The sequence below is a fragment of the Mesoplodon mirus genome (assembly GCF_964341445.2).
Source record: "Mesoplodon mirus genome assembly, chromosome: 12".
Classification (NCBI taxonomy): domain Eukaryota; kingdom Metazoa; phylum Chordata; class Mammalia; order Artiodactyla; family Ziphiidae; genus Mesoplodon; species Mesoplodon mirus.
Genome location: NC_138988.1, coordinates 98,861,444 through 98,887,002, shown reverse-complemented (window position 1 = coordinate 98,887,002; position 25,559 = coordinate 98,861,444). Strand labels below are relative to the sequence as shown.

Here is a 25,559-nt window from a genome sequence, read left to right as displayed (position 1 = left end):
GTACATTTCTGCCACTCTTCCCAGAAAACTAGAGCTGGTGTTCACTCATTTGCATGTCTTAGCCACTGAGAAGCCAGAGCAAGTAAGTGAATTTTGAAGTGGGTATTTCCTTTGTGCTAATGAACGAACAGTTTAAATTTCAGTTATCCTCCGAGACAGATTCCAAAGTAGCTATGGAGGGCGAGCGAGAGGTTCTTCTGTCTGCTCTCCATCTTCCTTGTCATCCTTAATGTTTGGCTCTGAAGGTCTTATATTTTGGTTTTCAAAACACAAATGAAAACCTAAAGGATCAACATAAATAAAACTTTATTTTTAATAATAAAATTAATGTTTCTAGTAAGGAAAAGATAGTATGTCATTCCTTTAGCAGTACAAACAATCTTTTATCCAAATGAATACATTGGGTTTTATTGTGTCATTTGTCTGAATACAGACTCAGTGGAATATCTAAATGATACCCTGCTCTGAACTCCAAGTTGAAAGTAAGTTTTTATTATACTTGAGGGAAACAATGGGTTCAGCTGCTTATTGCAAGGAGCAATTGCCAAGGGAGGGTTAAACTCAATTACTGTAACCATACTGAATAAAAAATACTGCCAAGAACAAAAATACGCCTGGGTAAAGACAGCCACTGAATAAAAAAAATCGACATAAAGCGTATCAAATATTTATTTATCTGGGCAACAAAGGACTATGATACATTGACAGGCATGGAAACTACTGCCAGCACAACTCAGTACAATACAGCTAGAACTGCTTCCAAAATGGCCAGTGAAAATACAGAATACCAGGTGGTCCCAAATGTTTGAAGTTCTTTGAACAAAAAGGGGGGGGGGAAATCCCTAACCCTTGGTTTAAAGACAATACTCATTTATTGCTCAAATGATGCTTTTAAGGGAGGACAGTGGAATAAAATAAACTTTTCTTTTTTCTCTCCACAATACATAGAACGGTTGCCAAACCACTCAAGTTAAAAATCTTTCCAGGGTCCAATATCACTTTTTTCTTTCAGTTCAATGAAAAGCTAAATGTAATACTAATTACTTATAAAATTTTATTTTACTTTTTTTATTTGTTCAGCTGTTTCATTGTCGTCTTTAACATGCTACAACAGGGCTAAATTCATGAATACCAGAGGAAAAAAAAAATCCCCCAAACCTTGGATTCCTAAATAAGTACCATGAACCACATGAAGAACTAATAGGGAAGATTCAAAACCCACTAAACAAGAGGTAAACGAGATCACCAGATAAATTAAAAAAAAAGGCTTAAAACAGACTCACCATATTTACAATTCCCATTAAATTACACATAAATAAATATATACAGAGACGTGAACACTGATTCCCTTATAGAACTGTGAATCGTGTTGCCAGAGAGAGTTCAAGTTGGTCGCTTTACCTTGAAGAGGGAAAACTTCTAGAACTGAAGACAAGACATGGAACTTCGAGTATCTGTGTTCAAGTTTATTCACAATACTGATAAAAATGTCATTAGCCTTTTTTGCCTTTTTTTTTCTTTTCTTTTTTTTTTTTTAGTATGGCTACAATCTGAAGCATGTAAGAGAAGGTGGTGATTCCGTCCCATGAAGCTCATATAATTTTTTTTTAATTTTTACGTTCTTTTTTCTAAAAAAAAAGTTTTAAATTTTTTTTGTTGTCGTTGTTGATTTGTTAGTTTAAAAAAAAAAAAAAGGTTCACAAACTCGGACAGAACTTTTCTTTGCTGGCTTCACGGCCTGTTCTGTTCTCTTAGGCTCCACACGAGGGCAAAGGGGAGTTGGTGCTGATGGAGGAAGTCGGGGCCGGGGCCTGAGACTGCGGGGTCGCCCCGCTCACAGTGGAGCGCTGTCCCCGGGACCCCGAGACTCCGGACCGAAGGCGGTGGCGGCAGCGGCGGCAGCAGTAGCAGCAGTGGGGGGTTGCTGATCCCGGAGCTGTCACCTGCCGGTGGTGATCGGTGGTGGGGGTGATGGAGATGGAGATGGCGATGATGGCGATGATGGAGATGATGGAGATGGAGATGGAGTGGGTGGGCGCGCCGGGGCCAGGGAGGCGGCGCAGGCAGGGGGCGGGGCAGGAGGAGCGCCTCACTTTCTGTGTTTCTCCTCTTTGTCACTGCTTTTGGCGCTGCTGTCCGTGTGGCTGTTCGGGTTGTTGCTGAGGTACATTTTGTCCATGGCCTTGAGGGCCTCGGTGAGATAGTTCTGCAGGGCCGTGACCGCGGCGCACACCGCCGGGCTGCCGAAGCCGTGGGAGATGAGGTTGAAGTGGGTCAAGCAGCTCTGGATGCCGGGCTCCAGGATGGGGTTGGGCCTCGAGTTCCCCAGGGGAGATCGGTCCTGAGCCAGCAGGTCGGTGAACTCCTTGCATATCTGTCTGCAGCACAAGCGGAGCAGGGAGAGAGAGAGAGAGAGAGAGAGAGATGAGGCTGGGCAGCCGGCAGCATCAGCAGCAAAGAGAAAACCTTGCTCCCTGCCGTCACCTCTGCCTGGATCACGCCGACACCTGACCTGACCCAGAGCCCCAGACACAGACTGGGGGGGAGGGGCACATGTTGGGAGACCCAGCCACCTGTCAGAGTCCACCTAAACTCTGCTTCTCTTTAAACACTTCCACACATGCCTCTCTCTTGCCTGTCTCTGTGTGTGTGTGTGTCTCTCTCTCTCACCTCTCAGCTGCACCAAACTTCTAACCCCCTCCTCTCTCGCTCACACCAAGCACCCTAGACGCAAGAAAACATTTCACACGTTAGGAGAGAAACAAAGGTGAGTCAGAGGGGCAAGAAGTCAGAAACGCGAGCATCTCTTCAACAGCCAATAGCATGCACCCATCAGCTGTCCTGCTCAAAATACTATGGAGGCCCCTCTTCCCTAATCTTCTAGAGACCTCAGCAGCAGTTTGGGGGGATGAACTCTCCACTCATTCGCCTTCAGCTCAGGGTGGATGTGCACAAGAAAGGCAAAACTTTTCTTGGGATTATTTTGCCTTTAAAAATAAGTCACCCGAAAAAAAAAAAGTGTTCCTTGGGGATAATTCAGAGTGGTTTGGGGAAGAAGAAACAGACATTTCAATCGCCCATTCCACCTCTTTTCCCACACACCAAAAAAAATTGTCTAGGGAAATTGTGAACATGGGTGTGTTTAGGAAGCTACAAGAGAAGAGGGAAAAGTTGAAATACGGGTGATGTGGCCTGCACAGGGGAAGCTCAGTCTCTGAATCTGGGAAGCAAGGACTAGGTGGGCCTTCCTGACGCAGCAGCAGCCTTTGGGTGGGGGGATGTGAAGGAGGGATGGAGAACAGGAAGCACTGGCAGGCTACCTCCTCCAAGGCCAGCTGGTGTCCCCAGGCCAGAAACTGCCCTGCCTGAGGCCGCTGCCTCTGCCCTCTGCTTCCATGCCCTCCTGTGACATCGACTTTGATAATTAAGGGCTTCCAAACAGGCCTTTTAATTTCCAGAAAACACATCAAAACAGTCACTTTCTTTTCACACACCACCTGCAGAAGCCTATTCAGCCCAGGCACCGATGGGAATATAACTTGGGCCATTTTGAAACCTATTTGACAACTCGCCTGTAGGCTAGAACTTGTGGGGGGGGTGTGTGTGTGTGTACACAGCACTTTTGAGGAGGATGAGAAAGGAAGGCAAGAAATGGGAGAAGGGATTAGGGTTGAAACTAGGACAGCTTCTGGCTTGAACATTTTGCAGGCCACTGCTTAATCCTTGCCCTTGGAGAGCATACTGATAAGAGACAAAAACTGATACAGGCAAGTCAGTCACTCCTTTAAGAACTTGGTTCTGAGAATTCGAAAAGAATAGATACATGTATGTGTACAGCTGAATCACTTTGCTGTACACCTGAAACTATCACAACATTATTAACCAACTATACTCCAATATAAAACAAAAGGTTAAAAAAGAAAAAAAAAAAACCTGATTCTGGTCTTTCTGACCAGAAATAGTCGCAAATCCACACTCAGCTTCCATCAAATCCCTACTATATACCCCACCCCCATACACGTTAATTTTTTTTAAAAAAATGAGAAGGTGGGGTGAAAGAGAGGGGAAAGAGGGAAACACGCACTCACAATCTTCCTTGTATTGCCCCTTTAAAATCAATTATGGTTTATTAGATCGTGCTGTAACTTCAATATTTACAACAGAGCTGATTAACACAAAAGGAAAAGAGGCCAAAAGTGGGAGCAAAAACGATTTTGAATTTTTGTTTCTCTTGACAGTGAGACACAGAGACCCCGTAGAGGTAATGTCTTACTTTGTAGCCAGGAGCATGTTTTTTCTTGTCACTTGCTCATTGGGATCGGAATGTTGTCGGTTGAGAAATTCAGCTACTGCTTTGGCAGGAAATTCAGTTTCGCACACATACCCAAAGTCCCTGGCGAGGTGGACGGCCTCTCCTGGCAAGAGGTGAGAGGAGGGGGGCGAGGGCAAGAGAATGAAAAAAGTTGGGATCAAAACTGCCTCCCAACTCCCTTATTTTCTTAACCCAGATGTTGTAGGAAACACACACTACTTGTTTTCCCATTTCAGGCATTTTCTTTCCTTCCCTGTAGGATCTGGTGGCTGCACTTCCCAGGGAAAATGGCCACTTAGCCTAGAAGGCCGAGAGGATTGGAAAATGTAAAATCCTATCAACTCCCTTGCAGCCTCATCCCCAACCCAGATGACATTCCCCCACCTTCTCTTTCAAAATGTTTCTTGTATTCCAACCTCACACCTATCAACACATTCATAAATGATATTCATAATTACCCCTTGAGCTTTTCTGCAAGGGAACGACTAAGGGTTTACATTTTAACTTTATCGCATATAATTATCTGTTCATCCAAACCGATTAACCAAGAGGATTTGAGGGTCACTCCACTGAGTCTGCCTGTGTTGTTGATTTTCGAATCTTTGGTTTTAATTTCCTGAACCAGTTGGTTTTTACTGCAGGGCTTCCTGCCATTAGCTCCAGCTCCGGAAGAACGCATGCGCCAATTAGAGCATCAAAGCCCTCTCCGCTGAGCTTGTTTCCATAAAATGGAGCGGATCACAAACAATAACAGTTCTCCAGAAACTGCTTCCCTGCTACAGGACTCAACCCCAAAACCATGCACACTCTCACACTACACCCGAAGCCGCTACTACCATTTTCTCTGCGTATAATTGTTTCGGGGTCTGAACGGTGGGTTCCCAATGTACTGGTATTATTTTTAATATAATGCTACTGTAGCTGAGTTTCTGGCACTGAACAATTGCTTATGACTTAACAGTCACATTAGTATCATTTTGGGCACCATTAACGAATGGTTCATAGGGTTTCTCAATTTTATGTTTTTAAATATTCTTAAAATTATTTACAAAGCTAGAACTTGAATTCAATTATACTATGTCTCCTCAAATACAAGATGTAAATAAGATTAAGTGCCTTCTTTAAATATAAATGGTAGTTTTGAAATCTGCGCCATAACTTAAGTGCCTCTTTTTTTCCTGTTGGCATAAGACGTTTCCAACGGAACACAAAGGAAAATGCAAAAGACCGATACATTCATTCCAACACACCCAAACTTAAGCCAATTTAGTATCGGACAAACTTAACAGGGATCTAGAGGAAGTAGGGATGTGACTGCTGTGACTGGATTCTGATGTATCTAGAACAGCGAGTGAGGACAGGGTGAGCTTTTGTTTTGAGGGGTTTAGAAGCGAGTGTGTGTGTGTGTGTGTGTGTGTGTGTGTGTAAAAAGCTGACATGAGACACTTTCTGCAATGCTTATATTTCTTTTTTCTTTTCCTATCCAAATAACTCAAAAGTCTAAAATTGATCACTTTTCTTCCTCTCCAGTAGAGAAGCACAATTAAATGAGAGATAAGGGAGCATATGTTTGGAAAACAAAAACCTAAAAGGGCATATAACCCTGAGCTTTCAGGATGGTCTTAAATCAGGATGCAGGTCAAAGATTCCCAAATTAATTCAGGAAGTAATGGTCACGCATTTCTCAAACGCAGATGTCAGAATAGCTTAAGTGATTTACTGCTGAGCTCTATAAAGGAGACTGGAACTTGAAGAATATGCAGTTCTTAAGTTTTCACATTGTTTAGGTCAGAATTGGGCTAGGGAGGTGTAATTTTGTGGCAGAGGGGAAGAGGAAAGGACAGGAATAAATGCAAATAGTTTTTTGACACGAAAGAATTCCGTTCACTTCTGGCTATGTTTTCTGGAAAAATGAAACTGCCCAACTGACAAAATACAACCAAACATCTGGCCACTGAATATTAGCCATTTTCTCAGAAGAAACTTCCCTTCTCTTTAGCAAGGGAACTCACTTACCCTCCACTAGTGATGTGAGCAGGGTGACATTGGCAGCTTTACGCCTCCCTGCTGGCAGATTTAATCCTATTTTGTCCAGTTTTTCTCTTAAAGATCTTCCTCCATTTTTAGACTTCGCCCTGTTTCACAAATACATGTGAGAAAGGGATTTAGAAAACATTTGGTTGCTCTGCATCACACTGTAGTCATTTTGACAACTTCCTAAAATGTACTTTTAAAAATTAAGGATCCTGGCCCCGAGATATGTAAGGAAGGAATGGTACAGAAAGAACATAGGCGATAAATGCTTGTTAAACTCTAAAGCACCCCCTGTGTTCAGTTATTACTGCAACTATTGTGGCAGGTTGGAAGGTTCTGACTTCCCAACTCTCTAAAGAAGAACCACAAACAAACACAGCTCTCATCTCTAGGGTGTGAAGTATTTCTGAGTTCATCCTAATGGGGTCTTTAAATTGTCTTTGCAAGATCTGCTGTTAGGTTATTCAGAGTAACCAAAGTTATCATCACTCTTACGTTTCTTTTTCTGGCTTTAGCCCCAGTGGGAAATTCATTTCACCAACTGTTTACATGCCATGTCACCAGCCTAACTAGAAAAGTCAAAAGTTGATAGCAGCCTTTAAAAATTTCCCTGATTTCAGAGAGGATGGAGGTGGTTCTAAATAGATGTCTAAATAGACTCCCATAATCAGAAAGTGGTTAAGATAAATTGTTTAAATAAAACAGCAAATTAATTAATTTCAGATTTTATTCCCTACTCAAGTGCTCTTTAATTGTGTGGATTAGATTATACTCCCCTAGGTAAACAGTCTCCAATATTGGGGATGGGGGAAGGGGGAGAAAAAGGCAGAGGGCGGATTCAGATCTGTGTCAGTGAAAGATTACAAAGGGACAGCAAATGACCGTGAAGGAGGAAGGAAAGAGTGGAATAGCTGATGTTAAACTCTGTAGCCTTTGTATGGGATACACCCATCACAGCAGAACTCTGGGTCTATAAACAGATATATGAATAAATGTCAAAAGAATGAAGTTTGGGTCCACTTTCTCATTAAAAATTAAAAAGGAGAAAAAGTAGAAAATATTATCTGGGAAAGTGCAACGCAAGACCCACCACACACAACGCTGGGTGGAACCCTAGGAGCAAAAAGCCCAGAGGAGGGACAAACCTGCCCTGAGGGAAGGTGCTTCACCTCGCCGACCCTTATAAAATCTCATCTACGAAATGAATCATTCCGACCTCGCGCGGGTGAGACGAGAATCCCTGGCCACATAGGCAACATGCAATCGTCGGTAGCGACCACACATAATGCACGTAAACGTGCCTCGCACGCTGCCTGGCACACACGGGGACGCGGTACATCGGAACCATTAGTGCGAGCACCTCGGGCGGGAGGGTCTGCTTCTGGTGACCCGGGGGCGTGGCACGGAGACTAGAGAAAACCATTGTCTTCTACTTAAACCCTATTCAAGGGACGGCGGGCTGCAATCGGAGACCCTACATGGAGGTAAGGCAAAGTGAGGCGCCTGAGAGGAAGTTTTCCTAGGCTTGCAAGGTGTGCGCGAGGAGGGAAAAGGCGGGCGCGCGGCGCCCCGCGGCTGCAGCGGCCGGGACTGAGCCCGCGGCGGAGCGAACTGCGCGTGCGCGCGGGGAGGGGGTGGGAGGAGGCAGTGGTCCCACTGAGCGCGCTGCGCCGGCCGATCCGGGCGTGCCCCCGGAACGACGGAGCGCGCGGGAACGCGGCGGAGTGCGCAGGCGCCCGCCGCCTCACCCCGCCCCCAGCTCCCACCCACCGGGTTCTACGCTCTTCTCCCCGCCCCTTTCTTTTCCCGCGAAGGGAGGGCCCTGGCGCGAGGCCCGTCCGCGTCGCCGGCCCGGCGCAGGCGCAATGCTTAGCGGGCAGGGCCTCGCTCGGGCCTCACCTCCGCAGCACTCCGCCCAGCAGCGAAGCGTTGAGACACTCCGGCGGTGAGAGGCGCCGCTGTACTTCCGCCACCGTGACCTTGTACTTCGAGGTGGAGCTGAGGAGCGAGAGACGACCCGGAACTGAACAAAAGACTTCGTTGGGGTTCACGACGCCGCCGAAGAGGTTGTCCTTGTTGATGGGGATGGCGGAGACGGCGTTGCTGTTGGACTTGGACAGGGACACGGGGCCTGCGGAGACAGACGGGGAGGCCGCGTGTGGGCGCCGAGGATCCCTCCCGAGCCCTGCCCGACCCCGGCCCTCGTCCCGGCCCGGGCCGGCTCCCAGGCTTGCGCCGCAACCGCCGCTTTTCTTCCAGCCCTGAAAATTCCGTGGCTCCTTCCCCATCTCCTGCCCTAGTCCCTGCTCCATCCCGGTACTGGGGATGGAGCCTGTGCCCCTCGGCGCGTCTCACCGGCGGCCGGGGGGCGGCCCAGCCCCGCCAGCCAGGCCTTTGCTTCTCCCTGGACCCTTGCCATTTAACCGCTGGGGCGCTGTCTAGAGATGGTGGTGAACTCGTGACCCTCCCGGCTCTCAGCCTCCGAGGGAAGTGGCCCCCAGACGGGGTGCTGGCGCACGGGCTTGGGGTGCAGCGAAGGGGGTGGCGTTTGTAAACCGAGAGCAAGCTATGTAGGCTCGGGAGTTTTCGTGGGGCGAGGGGTTTAGCGTTGGGGAGAAACTGCTTCACAGACCTATAATTAAAATCAGCCGAGAGTTTATATGGCTAAAGCGGCCTGTAAATGAGCATTTCATTCAAGGCACCAAGCCGGGAAGTGGTGGATTCTGTTGTCACATCCCATCCTTTTGATAAATAGGCCCTTTCCTATGTTTATCTGCGAAAAAGACTCGAGTTTTGGAAATCCATTCCAAGCCCCGTTTTGAACTGGGAGAAAGGATAAACAGGCCTACCGTGGAAAACGAGCAATGTGTTCTTTTGATGAGCAAAGAGTTAATAGTCTTACGCTTAAGCGTCTAATTTGGGAAGGGGGGAAGGGGAGGATATGTTCTTGTTAGTTAAAATCATAAGCTCTTCATCGTTGGATCCACCATACTTAGAAAAAATTCAAGGCCAGCAGAAAGTGTACTAACATGTTACATTTCTAACACCGATATAATTCAGATGCATTCATAACCATTTAAGTACAGTATGCATTTGTATCTTAAAATTCCACATGGAGACATACATAATAATACACGTATGCAGAATAATACATGATAATATATGTATACAGTACTCCTCCCTCTTGAATGGGGATATTTTAGACGTATAGGGAGGTGGGGGGGGCTCTAGGTTTTGGATAGATCACTTGTGACATTAATAGCTCTGGGGAGGCTAATAGAGACAATAGGAGTTAAACGAACTCTTGAGAGATTACTAATAAAAGAGCCAATTATCATGTCGACTTGGAAAGAGCATCTCTTAAGATTTACCCCTTGCACATCTAATTTGACATGACAAAGACTTCACAGATGCAAAAATGAAACTTTAAACTCGCTAACAATATACTGATTGGGGTTAGAAATGGGAACAGTTTTATATAGCATCGTCCTCTGGTGGTGCCTAGAATCCCGAAATGTAACATTGCCACCATAACAAAAAAAAAAAGCTGCTGTGAACAGCATTTAATCCAGTAAACTTTATTTCTACCCACTAAACGCAACACAAATTACAAATCCATCCAAATCACTTGACACTTTTTTAAAACAATTTCTGCTCCAAACATTTATGCTAATAAACCTGACATCTTCAAAAAGCTAATTTTAACCAAAAGCCAAATTTTTAACCTAATTCACAAAGTTTAAAAACCCTTAACAGCTAATGAGAAATTAAATGTAAGAACATGAAAGATTTTTCCCCCTCTGCTAAGGAGTGCTATGTCTTTTTATCATCTGCTCCTATATTAATATTAAATTACTTGCACTGTTTTTAGCATTATACACTTCTTAACACTCATGGCCACTCACGCAATGGATTAAATGAACTGTTAAAACCGTTCCAAAATTGAAATGCCACTTCCAAATCTGTTCAACTATTACACATTTCATGTGTTTGTCCAGATATCATTAAACTAAATTAAATGTTCAAGTCATGAATCAGAACAAAGCTAGCCTGTTGCCATTACTAACATACTGAAAGCCGATCATTTAAGCATGGCTATTCTATGCCTATCTAGTCGCTAATTCTGAGCCTTTAGGAAATCCTACTTGGAAAAAAATAAACACAGCTCTGCAAGTTCTTTTAAATAGCACTGTGCCTGTAAGGACATGCTTGGAATGCAGAAGGAAATGGCTTACCTTTCTTAATTACAGTTTGATCTGGGATGTTAATACCCGGGTCTTCTACATGCTGCAACAAAAGGATACACATGGATGTAAGTGTATAATCAAAACAAAAGGAAATGAATATTTCGTGCAAGATAGGGGGAGGGGAAGGTGTGGACTCAAAATCCCCCCCTCCCATCTAGTGACATTTATATATAAACATCTCATCTTGGCTCATTGGAATTGGGGGTTTTGCAGCTCAAGAGGTTTCACTGTACACCCACGGCCAATTTCTCGTTCCCCAGCAAAGAATCCATATTTGAAGGAGCTGGGGGTGGGGAATAAAACTTTCTTTGGAAATTAAACCGAGTTTTGATCTTTCTCATAGTCAGTTCAACCTTTAAAAATACACCTAGCTTTAGTTTGGCGCTTCAGCGGCTTCGGACTTCAGCAATTCCAGCGTTCAGGCAGCAAAAGCCAGAGAAACACAATAGAAATGACAGTCGGGAGTAACGGGGGAGTACTGGAAACGTTTTAGGTGATGTGATAAAAGAGCAAACGTGTATACACACCTTCACTTATGGATAAATGAAAAAAATTTAAAAAGGACTACTGTCTAAGTTGGATATCAGATAGGGATATGAAAATGATAAAAAGAGAAACAAACAAACAAAAATCCTTTGAGGTTTTCCTGTGTCCAGTAGCAGATTTGGATTTGTTAGTGTGGGTTTCTTTTTTTCTACAGATGGATGGGTATACGTGTGTGCTAGAGTCAAAACGTGATTAGAAAGTAAAATGAAATCGTGTTTTCTAATGCAGAAACTGACAGGCAATATAATGTCTGCCTGTGTTTACAAATTAGCACCAGGGCTGCTGAGATAGAAGATTTCACAATCATTACCAAACACAGGCATTACCATTTAAAAAAACTATTACTTCCTTCTCTAGTCTTTGTCCAACAATAATACTGATTCGAACATTTTCCATTCTGTCTTGGATTTATGCTCCTGTTAATTGTGCCTGATCGCAATGATTCCGGGTGGATGGTACTAAGTTGCTTTATTACAGGTTTTATTATACTCAATGCTCTCATTTGTAACTTGCCTAAAGTGCTTCTGGATTTAAGTATAATTAAATTGAGAAATGTTCAGAAATGACTACTGCTGCAGTTCTTGTGTTTTAACTATATGGGGAAATATGATCCCTTTATGCATGCACCCTAAACCCATAAAGTAAATGTAGTGTGGCATAATACTTTTATTTGTGTTATTTCTAGACCTTGTCCATACAGGGAAGACTGTTAAGTTTAAAACCCCACTGAGATATTAATGATTAAATAATTTTCACCATCGATTTGATTTTCTTAAATATTTGGCAGCCGTTCTTATTAAAGGTTAACTGTTGCAGCAATGGGAAAATTGAAAACAACCCTTTTCCTGACCCAAATTCCTTTGAAAGAATTTTTTTTCTTAAAAGGTGGGGGAGGGAAGGGGAAGAGCAGCAACTGGGTTTCCTTGTTTTTATTTGATCTTTTGATTAATTTCTCCTATAGGCCAATCTCACCACGAAGAATGACTATACCGGTGTCAAGAATTCACACCAGCCACTTTGGAATTTTTGCAAAGTAGAGCAATTCTAATTCACAGTAGTTCCAAAAGCTCGCAACGTTATTTTGCAATTCAAATATTTCCAAGGAGCAGACTAGGATAAGGTTTCAGAGAATCTTTGGGAAGGGGAACTAAAATGATCACAACTTCCAGGTTTGCTTTTTAATGGCCCTTTTCTCAGCTATTGCTCGTCTCATTTTACTTTCCAAGAAATGCACTGTCTAGTATCAGTTTCTAAAAACATGTATGAAAACACACACACACACACACACACACACACACACACACACACACACACAATGATTAGTAAACCCCACATTGGATCAACTGCCTACTTTCCTACTTTCCATGCTACGCTGCTAAACATAACCAACAAATTTCAGTGATTAACTAGGCCAAATGAGAGATGTAATAAATTTTCTATTTTCCTATGTAACTTAAATAATGTTTTAAATTCACCAAGCAAGCAGGTAAGTTCATCTGACCATTTTCTTTGCAATCTAATGCAGTAATCATTAAACTGTCAATGGACATATTGCTGCAATATTTGATGCAGTAATTTGAAATAGCATTTTAGCAAAAATCACATCCAGATACATTTCCTCTCCAAAGAAAAGCAGCATTAACAGAGCCTTTACAGCTTTAATAAAATTATTGGCCTGCTCTAATTCCATTTCAGGAAGGTTGTGAGGAAACCATAAATATGTAGAATTGAAGCAAGAGATGCTGGTTTAAATTTAATTTCATAAAGTATTTTCAAATTATCAGTAGCCTGGTTTGCATTGTAAACAGTAAATGCGCTAATACCATGCTTATTTAGAAATCATTTCAAACTGCATTTATTGATAACTGAATTAGAACTCAAAGAATGCATTGCCCAATGGTCTGAAAACATTCATTTAATATGGGGGTGTAGCGGGTTCTGAGAGGCGTTGGGAACCCAGTTAATGATTTATGAGGTCAGCACTTAGCACCCCGAGGAAGAGAAAAAGGCTGCATTTAATGTCCTCCTGCTCGGACTTGCTACTTGCTATTCTGTAATCAGGGTAGGGTATACACATAACTTTCAGATATCACTAGCACTCATAAAATCCGGGAAAAATAATTTTCCTAGTGTGTCTTTCACACTTTCTTTTAAATGGCCAGGGCATTTCAACGAGCCCTTTTGGTTGACTCTAACACGTTTTTCAGGACAGGGAGAAATCCCCACGACAGACTCAGCGGTGGAATTAGATCCTCTCCCCGTCGAAACAGTTTACTGTCGTCAAGAGGGGAAGGTACCGTCAACGGTGACATTCGTCTAATTTCTCAATGGTAATATGCAGGCATTGTTTGAAGGAGCTCCAGGAGCCATTGTTCTAGGGGCAGAACGCTCAAGTACAATTCTTTTCCATTTTTTTAAGGCGGCTGTCTCGGTGGGTCCTTAGAGTGTCCACCCGAAAAAACAAAAGGAGATTTCGAGAAAGTAAACGCCGGGCAGGGAAAGCCCGGGCCCCCCGGGCTGCACGTTCCGGGCGTTTTCTCGCGGGTGGGTGAGGAGGGTCTGCGTTTGCTCTCCCGCCGCCCGCGGGGCCTCTTACCGGAACGTCCTCGATGGCGTGAGGTAAGGAGTGGATCGGGAGGTCTCCGAGTCCTGAGCCAAGCCCATGGGGGCCGTGCAGAAGGTCCTCGTGCCGCCGGTAGTCCCTGCGGGGATCCAGGCCCGACAGCTGGTGGGGCAGCCCCCGGTGCGCGTGCAGGAGCCCAGACTCCTGGCTCTGCCTCTGGCCGGGCCAGCCCGGGTGCTGCGGCTGCGGCTGGGCGTGCAGTGGGTTCAGGCTGTAGGGGTCGTTGACGTGGGAGTAAGGGTCTTGCGACTGGGGGTAGATAGGCTGGTAGGGCGGGGGGAAGTAAGGGGGCTGGAAGTCGGCATTGGGGGTGTGGGACAGCGGCGGGGCGCTCGTGTAGGGAGATTGACCTACAGTGCCCAGCTGGGGCAACCGTGCCGTCCCGTTGCTGGTGCCGTCGTGACGGTCCTGGAAGAGAGCGAGGGCAGGGGCAGAGAACAAGAAATCAGGCGTCGAGTTACAGCTGCCACACTGAGTGCACGGCTCAGGGCTGCGTGGGAAACGGCCCGTCCCCGTCCGCAGGCCGCCTCGAGAAAGGAGCCCTAGGCGGTTCTTTTCAGAAAATACTCCGGGAGTGAAAAGGGCCCTTCCCCATACGCAGGGAATTCGACTGTGCCAGTGAGGGGCCATAAGAGACTCTCCTTAAGCGTTTCTTTCAAAGGGGGGAAAAGGCGAAAAAGGGCCTTCCGGAACACAGCCCGTTAAGCTGCGGAGTGAAACCTCCCTTACGCAAAATTAAAATTCCTACTAAATATTAAACAGCAGAAGCGGCCTTTTCTCTGTCCCTGCATTTGAACCTGCCTGCCACTGCGTTATTGTTTACCCTGTTCCATTTATGTGGGGGAAAACGGTCCTACCCATTCAAAGGCTATTACCATTTCATGACTATTTAAATATAAGCATATTTCGCAGAGGGCTGTAAGGAAAGCCCACGTTTAAGTTACCAGCTTAAAGAAGGTCTTAACTGCGGGATGGGGGTCTGTCTTATCCGCTTCCTCAGTTAGAAGCCTTTTTCTGGACAGGGTCGATTTGTGATAGAGACGGGGAGAGAGGGACGTCAAGCCAAGGTTTAAAATGGAAAGATCCAGCCTTGTCTTGGGTTTAAAAGAGAGAGGTGCACCCCGGGGCGGAGGCCCCCGCCCCTTCCACCCCAGCCCCAAAGGGCAGAAGAAACGCCTGACTTGGGTTCCTCTATTGCAATTCTCTTGCAAAACAAGCGAACAGAGTAGATTGCAGGCAATGCGAGCCCTCGGAGGTTCAGCCCCGGACCCCGAGGGGAAGAAGGCGCACACCGGGCGGCATTTTTCCTGTAGCCGGATTAAGCATCAAATGTTGCGAACATCTCGGGAACACGTGAAGAGGCGAGGAAATAAAGACAAACGTGGCAAGAAACACGCCTTGGGAAGTAGCGGCGAGGTAGGGCTGCGCGCCGGGAGAGGTCGAGCGGGGGATGGGGGGTACCGCATTCGGCTGAAGGATGGAAGACAGGGAGAGATACGAGGAGCGAGGGCAATGCAAACGGAAAGGGGGTGCCCTGAAGGAAAGCCGGGCGAGGAGGACGGGCCGCTCCGCAGCCCCAGGTTTTCCAGAGTAAAATTCCTAAGGAAACAGGGATGGGGGTGGGGATGGGACTCACCATAGCTGAAAAACTGTGAACTAACATCTGCGAAGAGTCTGGGGTAACGAGTCAGGGTGGAAAACAACAAGCAAGCCCGGAGAGCCCGGCTGCCCCGCTGCCCGAGCGCGCCCCACACAAAAGGCGCCGAGAGCCCCGCGCCACCCGGGACTCCGGTCACGGCGCCGCCGCTCCCCCGAGCGCTGGAGCCCCGCTCTGGCCCATCCGAACTTGAACCACCGATTCGAGCGGCGCCTTCAGCTGGTCGAACCCACGGTCTCTATCCTGCCGTGAGCGGGTAGGATTCAAAGTTCCTTAAAAAATGAAAAACCCCAAAAAGGCAAAAAGCAAGTGTGTGTGTGTGTCTGTGTGTGTGTGTGTGTGTGTGCGCGCGCGCGCGTGTTCCTTAATCCGTGTCTCCCCCTCTTTTCTTAGCGGCGGCTTCGCTTGAGCTTCTAATAACCGCGCTGGGCAGCGTTCCTGGAGCCTGCTAATAGCAGATATTCATGACTATTAATATTACACGAATACTTAATAAGGGAAGAATGCCTGGAAATCGAGCGTGAAGCGGAGAGGCAACTCGCGCCGGAGCCGGCTCTCAATGCAGTCCATTGACGGGAGCCTCAGTGTAGCAAATCGGAGGAGGGGAGAGGGAGCGCGAGAGACAAAAAGCGGGCGAGAGAGGGAGCGGGCGAGCGCGCGGGGGGCCGCGGCGCCGCGGCTGGCGAATCACAGGGAAGGGGCAACATTTTAAAAGGTTGCAGGGCAAGCAAAAGTGAAAGAGAAAGAGGGAGAGAGGGAGACCGAGGGCGAGCGCGCAGAGAGGGAGAATGTGTCTGCGTGCGTGTGTGAGAAAGAAAGTGTGGGCGCGAGAGAGGAGCACGGAGTGGGGAGAGGGGAGGGCGGGAAGGAGGGAGAGCCCTAGAGGAGGAAGGGAGGGCGGAGGGGGAGGGGGCCGAGCCGGCGCGCACGGAGGGGGAGGCCGCGGGGGAGGGGGAGGGGGAGGGGAGAGGAAGCGAGCGAGGACAATCAGACCTAAAAGGCTGGGGCAGACCTCGGGATGCCGCGGGCGCCGCGCGTCGCGGCCGGGAGCTGCCGGGGCCCGCGTCCGGGCGTTCGTCTGGCTCTCGGCGCCCGAGCTGCTTCCCGGGCGCCTCCGGCCGCGGGCTTCTCCGCTCCGCAGCCGGGCCTGGGGCTCGGGGTTCGGCCGCCCGCCCCCGCGCCGCTCCTCCATGGCCCGGCACGCCGCCCGGGCCCGGCCCTCGCCCGGGCCGCCGCTCGAGCTTCCCGCGGACTCCCGGGGCTGGACACTCCGCGGCGGCGGGCGCCCTGCCCTCGGCTCTCCGGGGCCGGGGCTCGCGGAGGGGGAGCCGGGACGCCACCCGGGGCGCGCAGAGGCGCGAGGCGGCCCAGCCCGGGCGCCGCTGGCACCGGCTCCCGGCTCCCGGCGCAAACCCGTCTGACTGGCTGGGCCACTCCCGCCCGAGGCCCCCCGCCCCCCCGGATGACACGGCTCGCTCTCCCCCAGCCGCCGCTGCCAGTCTGCCCGCCGGGGTGTCGGAACAAGCGGCACCTCGCCTCCTGCGTGTCCCTGCAGAGCCCGACATAATTAGACGGCCCCAAGCCGGCTCGGAAACCCGAAATCCCTGCTCCGGCGCTCGCCCACCGCAAAGTTGTTGAAACAGCCTTCGCTCTATTTATCCTCCTCTCCCTCCTCTCGCTTCTCATCTGTTTTTGTCTCACTCACACGCACATGCACACGCGGCCCCACAGGGTCCCTCTCTGGGGGTGCAAGTGCATCGACTCCCACCTGGGTCCCACGGGCAGCTCGCGCCGCGCGGAGCTTCGGACCCCGCCCGCCGGGAGTTTCGGCCTCCGAGAAGGTGATTGCCCGAGCCCCGGGCCACAGTCCGGATGCGACAATCCACCCTGGGAGGCTTAGGGGCTCAGTGTCACCCCGACCAGCTTGGAAAGGGCCCCCCAGCCCTGAAAACAAAGCGACTGGCCCGACATGGAGTCTCTGCGCCCCGCATCGCGCACGACACGAGTCCCCAGATAAGCAGCACCCGTCCCCTTGGGATGTCACCTCGTGCCCCGGGGGAGGGGGGGAGGGGAAAAAGGAGGACCCGGGAAACGGGAAAGATTTAAAATAGTCTACAGAAAGGAGAGGAGGAAGGGGACGGGTGACACATCGTTCACATAGCCCAGGTTCTGATTTCAAGTGAAGACCCCGCCGCTGCGCCCACACAGCTTGACATTCCCATGGCTCCACATGCCAAAAAGAAAGAAGGAAAGAAAAGGGGAAAGAAAAACTAGCAAAAGCCGGGACTGCCACTTATTATTTACTTAGGTAATCTCTCCGGTCGCGGCCCCCTCCCCTCCCCCTCCCGTGACTCATCGGCTCTTTTTAGCGGGGAGTTGCAAGGGGGTTGGGACAGCGGCCGCCAGGCCCTTTCCCAGCGCCTCCCGCCGGCCGGCCGGTAGTCCTGGGGCTTCCCCGGCTGCCCCAAGAAGGCGAGCTCCGGGAATCGTGGCTTTTAAAATGGGCTCCAGTGCGGCGCGCTCTACCGGCCGGGCGGGCTCCCCGCACCGGAGGCTGCGGCAGCCCCGCCAGGATTCCCACGGTCACGCAGCCGAGTGCCCGGCGGATGTGCAGGGAGCCGGCGGCCAGCCGGCTCCGCGCGGTGCCGCCTCCCATCCCCACCCCAGGGCTGCGCCCACCAAGTAGCTCGGAGAGAGAAACTGCCTAGAACTTCCTGAATAACATAGTGTACCTGGAGGAGCCCCGCAGCAGTCTGGGAGATGCGTGTTCCCAAACTAAGCCCGCTCACTGGGAGGTGCAGCCCAGCTGAGAGCGAAGTGCGCGGGGGGGGGGCCTTCTCCAAATAGAAAAGAGCCTTTTGAGAAAAGTCGAGTGGGGGGACGGTAGGAAGGAAGGAAAGAATGAATACATAAAGAAGGAATATTAAAGATCAGAGGCAAAGTTAAAGAGGGGAAAGGGTTTTCTCTTTCCTTTCTTTTCCTGGTGACTTGGGCCCTCAGAATCTCGTTGGAGAGACACGCAGAGTGCACGGACGCGTGCCCAATTGCCAGCAATTGCTTCGAAAACCCAGCTTGTCTCTCTTCGCTCTACTCTTAGGCACAGTCAAAACCGGTCAGGAGGAAAAGGGGGGAAGTGGGACAGGGGCTCCGAAGGAGGGAAATGAAAGAAGGGAACGTCCTCATCCTCCCTCTGCAGCCTCTCCCCTGCGCTCTTCGGGCGAATCGGAGAGGCGGGCGCTGCGCTGGGGAAAGTTTGTCTCACCCGCACCTCGCAGCTGGCCTCGAGGAGGGGAGGAGGCGCGGGAAGTACAGCTCCGAGCCTGCGGCCGTGAGGACGACTGAGCTAGCGCCGCGCTTACCTCGCAGTCCTCGTACTTGATATTATCCGTCAGTTTCCAAAGCATTTTCATGGATCGGCGTGAATGGATTTGTCCCCTCTCCGCCTCGCACCCAAGTGGAGCTACTCTCTGGGTAAGCGCAAAGTGCCGGCTGCGGGCGGCGAGCGCCGGAGGAGGAGGAGGAGGGCGAGGAAGAGGAGGAGGAGGGCGAAGAGGAGGAGGCGAGAAGGGAGAGAGCTCCCGTGTGCGCTCGGAGATCTCCCTCTAATGGTAGAAACTTTTCCCTTTTCCTGCTCTTTACCAACAGCCTAATCGCCTCATTAGCATATCAACAATAGTCCAATTGCTCGCCAGCACCACAATCTGCCGCCGGCCGCTCCGACCCAGGTATAAAGGCCTCTCCAAGCCGCAAACTTGCTCCTAGAGCGCGCTCCTGCCGGGGAGCCCACAAAATCTCCCTTGAGCCCCGCCGCGCGGCCCTGCCCCGGCGCCCCCGCCCCCACGCCACTCTTCTCCTGTCTCCTCTCCTCTGCTCTCCGTCTCCTCCTCGCCGGAGACGCCCCGGCCAAAGCCCGGCACTGCGCAGGGTCCGAGCGACCGCGCCGGGGCCCAGCTTTCGGCACCTCTCCCTCATCCCTGCCTCCACCAGCGGCTCTGTCCTTTCGGCCCCGTCCAATCTTATTAGAAATTACTATCCCTTTCGCTATCAGATGTAACCACCAAACGAAGACCGGCGAAGTCACGTCAGGATTTTTGCCCAACAAGAGATCGCCTCCGCTCCCCGGCAGCTGACACCTCCGGCCGCGGCGCCTTGGGACTTTTACTGGCTTCGCGCTTCCCAGCCCACCCCACCCCCCAGGTTGGAGATTTTGCCAGACGGCTTCAGTCGCTCGGCTGGGGTTTGGGATCTTTTAATTGCCGCGTGTAAAATAAAAAGTGTACCCTGAAGAGGTTACTTGACAGCTCCAGGGGTTAAATGATTTTCCTCTCATTTGTATGAAGCTAGGGCCGACTGATAATTCAGCGTGGTATTTGGGCTACGGGCTTCCTGGGTGCAGTGTGGACAGGAATACGGAACTCCTATGGACACTCACAGTCGCTTCTGGAGTTGAGCCGAAATACCGACATGTGTGCGCCGTGTCGTGCATGCATCAAAATAAATCGCAGGGAACCAACCCTTCGCTGTGCTAATCTGCTCCAGTTTTCCCAAGATTCCCCTTTTTAATTAAAGCAGGGAGAGTTCCTTCATGATTTGGTGCTGTTACTAACGCGGGCGCTTTCGCGGCTCAGTGCCCGGCTGGCGCGGAACCCGGAGGCCCGGGAGCCACCCCCGTCGTCCAGGTCCGCCAGTCTCGGCTCTCCCGATCCACACGGGGGCCTGCTCGCTCCACCGGGGCTCTGTAATTTTTTCTTCTGTGAAACAGAGGTGTTTTTTTTTTAAGGAAAGAGAGACCCCAAAAAAAGACGTGGTGCGATCCTTGGAAATACAGAGTACTTAATATCTCTGGCCGAGCTTCCTTGTTTGTCCTAGGTCAAAACCTCCTTTCTCCCTCTCGAATGCGGCAAATCCCCCAACTACAGTAGGTCTCGCCTCAGAGTTGCTCTAGGAACGACCTCTGATGCCATCTGGGCCTGTTGCTTGCAAATCTCCCGGCCTCCCGGGTCTCACGGTGCGTCCTCGCCGTGAGGGTAGAGGCTGTCGCGAATGCGAGCGTTGCCTAACAGGTGGAAGGAAGGCGAGAGGAGGGGGACCCGCTCCCCCCCGCCCCCAGCCGCCGAAGGGCAATTCTCCCTCCAGACGACCGCAGCCAATTCCCCAAGCCCGGCAGAGTAGGCCAGAACCGCCCCCCACGAAAGTTAGGGAGAAGACCAGAGCCGCAAAGCGGGTAGAGAGCCGGAGGGGCTCCCTCCGACGCCCTGGGCGCTCCCCTGCACGCCCGGTCCCCGCCTGCGCACGGCGGCACAGGCCCTTGGCTGAACCCAGCTCCAGGCTCGGCGCCGCGCTCCGCCCGCAAAAATGGTCAACTTCCAGCGCCAGCGCCACGCACCCTGCGGGCTGGCCCGGGGCCGCCGCCCAACGTGGCGGCTGGAAGTCGGGGGGTGGGCCTCCCGGGAGACCGACACCCTCCCAGCCGCGGCCGCAGCCGCAGAGCGCGATCTGTAGGCCAAAGCCTAGGCCCGGGAGCGGGGGATCTTACACCCCCAGACGTCGCCACAGTGTGCTTGGGGAAAATCTAGGTTTCGCTTTCTTTCTATCTGTGGGCCGGGGAAGGCATTTCAGGGCCTTCATCCTCTCCACCTTCCCCCCTTGCTGACCCGAGCCCCGCAGATCTCCGGCTCCACACCCGCCGGGGCTGCTAAACTGTTGTTGTTTTCCCGCCGAGGGCGCCTTTGAGGTGTAGATTGGGGCCTGCGGGCTCCGCGCCGCCGCCTGCGTTAGGAGCGCTGAATAAAGGCCCGAGCAAGCGCCCCGGTCGCCCCTGGAGCCAGCGGAGCCGCGGTACTGTGTGAGCGTCATTACCACGACAAGTCGCTTCATTGCATGTCAATGCTCCGGCCTCGCCGGGACCCCAGGACAGCAGCGCCAGGCCTGGGGGCAGGGGTCTGGGGTCCAGGCCTGATATGGGGGCGTGGAGAGGGCGTTGGGAGAAGAGTGAGTATCTGTGTGAGAGACAGAGACACCGAGAGAGACAAAGAGACAACGAGGGAAGGAGAAGGACTCCATTTTCACCAGCTGTTGCCACCCAGTGGGCCCAGGAGCCCAACAGGCCAAAGCCAGAGGGGCCGGCCTCTCCAGGTCCCAAATTCGCGTGCCCCACCCGAGATCCCGGCTTCCCACCTCTAGCCAAACAGTGAACCCACGGGAGCCAGGCCCAGGCTTCACTCCTGTCCCCTTCAGGCTGGAATCTTGCTGCTTCCGAACCTCAGTCGAACCCACTGGAGGCCCAGACCCTGGCCGAGCCTGCGCTGCGGGCTTTTTCTCACGCTGAGGAATTCTGCAGCCAAGTTCTCCCGGCTTGAGGGGAAAACCAAAAGACTTTCGTCAAGGAGTCCCCCAGTCTTCCCCTCCAGAGAAGAGAATGAAGAGGGGCCCTGAGATCCACAGGGGCAAGGGAGGGAAAGGTGTGGATGCCCCAGATTTGAGTTTGGTGTGGGATTTGCACCCTTAAACCACAAAGTCTAACTCTGGAGATGAAATTGCATTTATTTAGGTTTAATTGGGAGGAGAGGTCTAAAAGAGCTCACGGCTGATTAAAAGAATAAGTGCAATGAAAGAAAGAAATACTGCAAGATGACTTCCTTTCCCCAACTCCAGAGAATGTAGGGAAGACGGGACTTCTCTGAACTTTACTTCTGATGGCCGAAATCTGAAACAAGCCAAAGAACTCGCCCCGGAAGGAGCAGGGCCTCAAATTTTCTTTGAGAGGATCAGGGGTTTGGTTCAAATCGGCCCGCGGGCTTTTAGGCACATAGACTCTCGCCCTAACCAGGCCTCCGCTTGGCTAGGGCGAAAAGAAGGCCCCGCGGTTCCCATTATGAAATCGGCGACAGGGGAGAGGCTGCTATCCTCACCAATCTGACCAGAGCCGCCCTGGTTCCCTTAGGGGAAACGTCTGGAAGGTAAAAGGAGAGAGCGCTGGATGCAGGCTCCCTCGGCCGGGGTCGGGCCCGGGGCTCAGGGGAGAGCAGGGTCTGGAGCCTAGCTGGCCTTGCGGTGCCCGCGGCCTAGCAGGGCCAAGTTCGGGAGGCGTTGGTTTCGACCAGTTCTAGGCCTTCTGCCTCATCACTCGCCACTTACCGCCCCCGCCCAGGCACCCCAACCCGTAGCCCAAGCGGTGAAAAGTGGCTTCGGGAAGAAGACGGAGCGAGAAGCTCAACTTTGCGCAAACTCTTTTGAGCATTCCGCAAAAGAACGTGCTCGCCGGCGCGACCCGTCCAGCCGGACCCCTTTCTATTCTCCACGCTCCCTTGTGGTCCCCCAAACGTAGAGACGCGGAGAGAGACAGGTGCACTGGAACCCCATCACACGCGCCGCCCTGGGGTCTAGGGCGACATCGGAGGCGTAGCGAGCAGGGAACCTTCCTGGCGGCGCACCGCACGCCCGCCTGCGCCCTGCCCCCGCCTGAATTAGTCATCTACCCCAGTTTCTACTGGCGGCGGGCGGGGGGTGGCGTCCGTAGCGCAAAGCACCGGTGACCCCCGGGGCCACCTGTGGAGCGTGCGCCGGACTCTCCCCAGCACCGGGCAGGCCGGTGGCGCGCGTGGCCCCCAGCGCCGCGGCCGCCTCCTGCGCCCGCTTTCCTGCCCTCTTTCTCTCCTGGGAACGCTCCTGGGCGCTGCCAGGCGCGCCTCACCTACGACGCTGCAGCCCTGGGCCGCAGCTCTTCCTCTCCGCCTCCCCCCGCCCGGCCCCCTCCCCCGCTCCACCCCCGCCCACCTCAGCCCCGGCCAAGGCAAACCCCCTTACCTGCCAGTCGCCCATTTTGGCAAGTATGGACATCGCGGCTCGGCGCTCCTGGCGACGGGTCCCCGCCGGGCATGGGCTGTAGGGCTCGGCCGGGCCCGCTCCCTGGAATCGCTTAGGCAAATCCTCCTTTTTTACCTGCTCACCAACATCTCACCTGGTCATAAAGAGCTGGGTTGCTACCTGCCGACGCATGCGCGCTAGCCCAGGAATTCACTCCGCCAGCCCTAGTCCCAGCGCCTCGCAGAGCTGACCTGGGAAGTGATGGATTTATAGCCGCGGCAATCTCGCCATCAGCTCCAGCTTTTCCCAGCAGCCCCAACCCGCTTTCTCGGTCAATCCCTGGCCGGAGAACCCAGGCAGACTGCCTGCTGGAGTGTGCTGGGAGCGACGCGAGTGTGACTTGGTGTGTTTTCGCACTCAAGCGATGGGGGCATCTACACGCTCTTCCCTTGGCTCTCTTCCCCTTCGGAACTTTGGGGCTGGGAGAATCTCCAGCCCTGGTGGTGGGGGGGTGGGGAAAGGGCAAGGCCCGGAGACTGGGTCAGAACCGATAGGTGCCGCGCACCTGGATGCACGCGGTGAAGCCAGATCCCCGGTCCAGGCCTCCCCGCCGGCCTGCGAGGTTCAACCTCGCGGATTCGAGTCTGCAACCCCCAGGGCTGCTTCAGCGTCGGATCTCAGATCAAAGTGTTTCTCAGTAGGTGAAGACGTTCACGATTCTGTTTCATGTCTGACTTTTAGGTTTCGTCTCCTCCCTCCGCAGAGAGTCAAACACGCGCGCACACACATACACGCGCACACACACTTGCACACGCATACACTCACACTTCTATTTGAGGTCCGCCCTCTCTTCTCACTTTCACGACTCCCCGCCCCGCCCCCATTCCTCCGTGGCTTCCCGGCTCTTTATCTTTTCCACTAAAACTTTTTAAAGGGAGATAGGGGCATCGGTGGTTCTGGGATGGTCAGCTGAGGTTTGGGCTGCGGGGGTTGCTTTCCCATTACAGATGAAATCACCTCAATGATTTCACCGCTGCTCTAATTAGAAGGGAGCTTTACGAGAAGCCACCGGACTTGGGGCTCCCGAGGAGCTCACCTCTGTAGGAACCACACCTGGCCAGGAGGGAGGCGAGGGTCAGGAGCTCAGCCTCGGACCCCGCTGGCGCTGCAACTGCGCCAGCCCCAGTCCGGCAGCCACCAGCCCAGGCTTGGGCCAGGGACTCCTGGGTTGGGCCCAGTTACTCTGCCAGGCTGCCGTCGCGGGCACTGCGAGAGGAACAAAGAACCGGTTTCAAATCATCTTCTCTGACTCCTCAGGCAAATGTGTGCAAAAGGCCAGCTCCACGCTGAGGAGTGGAGAAGACTTGTCCCTGCACCAAAGCTTCCCCTTTCTAATCTCGTGCAAGAGCCTCTATCCCTGGTGCCCGGCCCAGATGGCCTTGCACCCTCCCGGCCTTTTCAGGGGTGATGTGGTGGTGTCTCTCGGAGTTCCCGTGTCGCCTAGGCATATTAATCGTGCCTGGGCTGTGGGACTCTCGTTCCCGTGCCGATTTTCTGGTTGATTGGAAACTTTCTTGGACCTGCCTTAGAACCTTGCTCAACAAGTGTGGGTTTTGTTTGCAGGTGTTTTGTTTTGTTTTGTTCCTTGCGAATTTTAAATACCTTAAATTATGGCGTTTTTAACCCATTCCTGCCTATATTTAACTTCTCCGGCTTTTTCTAGCTGTCGAAATAGTTTGGGGGAAGCCGAGTTCTCCAGAGCACCGGACACACGCGTAGGACCCGCCTGTAGCTCTGCGAGACTCCGGCGGGAGGTGCTGTGCTGCCTTAGAAACGAGCGCGGTTTCAGGCCCCGGCAGCCTGGCTTCTCCCTCTTACGGGTGCGAGAGCCGGAGGGACCTGGGACCCGGCTGGCTGGGCCAGGCCCTGCCTGGGAAGGACCGGAGGGCTGGTACTAGGGCTGGGGTGGGGCGAGAAGAGTGCCAACTCCAACTTCGGTACTTTTTCGGGGGGGAGGGGAGGCAAAGCCGCTAGTGTGCTTAGGTGCGAAGCCACGCCGCTGTGCAGGGTTGCATGGACGTGGACAGGACGACTTGGAAGTGAAGCAGCCCAGGCCTTGGGCCTGAGGGCCACTGGTGTCCGCTCAGATGCCGGGCGCGGGGACCAGGGTGGCGGCAGGGGAGAGAAGCGGGGAGGGACGCGAGGAATCCGGGAGCGGCCGGGAGCGAGAATCTGGCTCTGGAGTACGACCACTTGGGGTCCAAACTCAGCTGAGTCGTTGACATTTACCAGATGAGTGATCTAGGGCAAGTGACTGAAGTCGTCTGAACGTCA

At 51.9% G+C, this 25,559-nt stretch overlaps 1 protein-coding gene and 1 long non-coding RNA gene across 4 annotated transcripts; one reads left to right on the top strand and one right to left on the bottom strand.

Moving 5' to 3' along the window:
- Positions 1 to 339: 339 nt before the first annotated feature.
- Positions 340 to 18,954, bottom strand: TFAP2A (transcription factor AP-2 alpha). Of its 3 annotated transcripts, none has more exons than XM_082639776.1 (7): positions 18,779 to 18,954; positions 13,736 to 14,170; positions 10,582 to 10,633; positions 8,246 to 8,477; positions 6,329 to 6,447; positions 4,274 to 4,415; positions 340 to 2,378 (listed from the first exon to the last, which is right to left on the bottom strand). In XM_082639776.1, exons 1-7 carry the CDS (start codon positions 18,827 to 18,829, stop codon positions 2,090 to 2,092), a joined length of 1,320 nt encoding a protein of 439 aa, XP_082495902.1. In that variant the 5' UTR covers positions 18,830 to 18,954; the 3' UTR covers positions 340 to 2,089. The 3 variants fall into 3 exon arrangements, with proteins under 3 accessions (XP_082495902.1, XP_082495900.1, XP_082495901.1); XM_082639774.1 differs by lacking the exon at positions 18,779 to 18,954 and adding an exon at positions 16,432 to 16,706; XM_082639775.1 differs by lacking the exon at positions 18,779 to 18,954 and adding an exon at positions 15,399 to 15,512.
- Positions 18,807 to 19,601, top strand: LOC309814224. The gene is made up of 3 exons (XR_014295647.1): positions 18,807 to 18,890; positions 19,065 to 19,144; positions 19,468 to 19,601. It is a non-coding gene; the product is annotated as an uncharacterized lncRNA (long non-coding RNA).
- The last annotated feature ends 5,958 nt before the right edge of the window (positions 19,602 to 25,559 follow it).

Bases quoted from the DNA above. Each gene is read 5' to 3' on its own strand.
- TFAP2A (XM_082639774.1), bottom strand. From the start codon at position 16,611: ATGGAGGAGCGGCGCGGGGGCGGGCGGCCGAACCCCGAGCCCCAGGCC. The intron at 10,634-13,735 runs GTAAGAGGCCCC...CTTTTGTTGCAG, and splicing joins ACGCCATCGAGGACGTTCCG to CATGTAGAAGACCCGGGTAT. The intron at 6,448-8,245 runs GTGAGGCCCGAG...TTTGTGAAACAG, and splicing joins CTGGGCGGAGTGCTGCGGAG to GGCGAAGTCTAAAAATGGAG.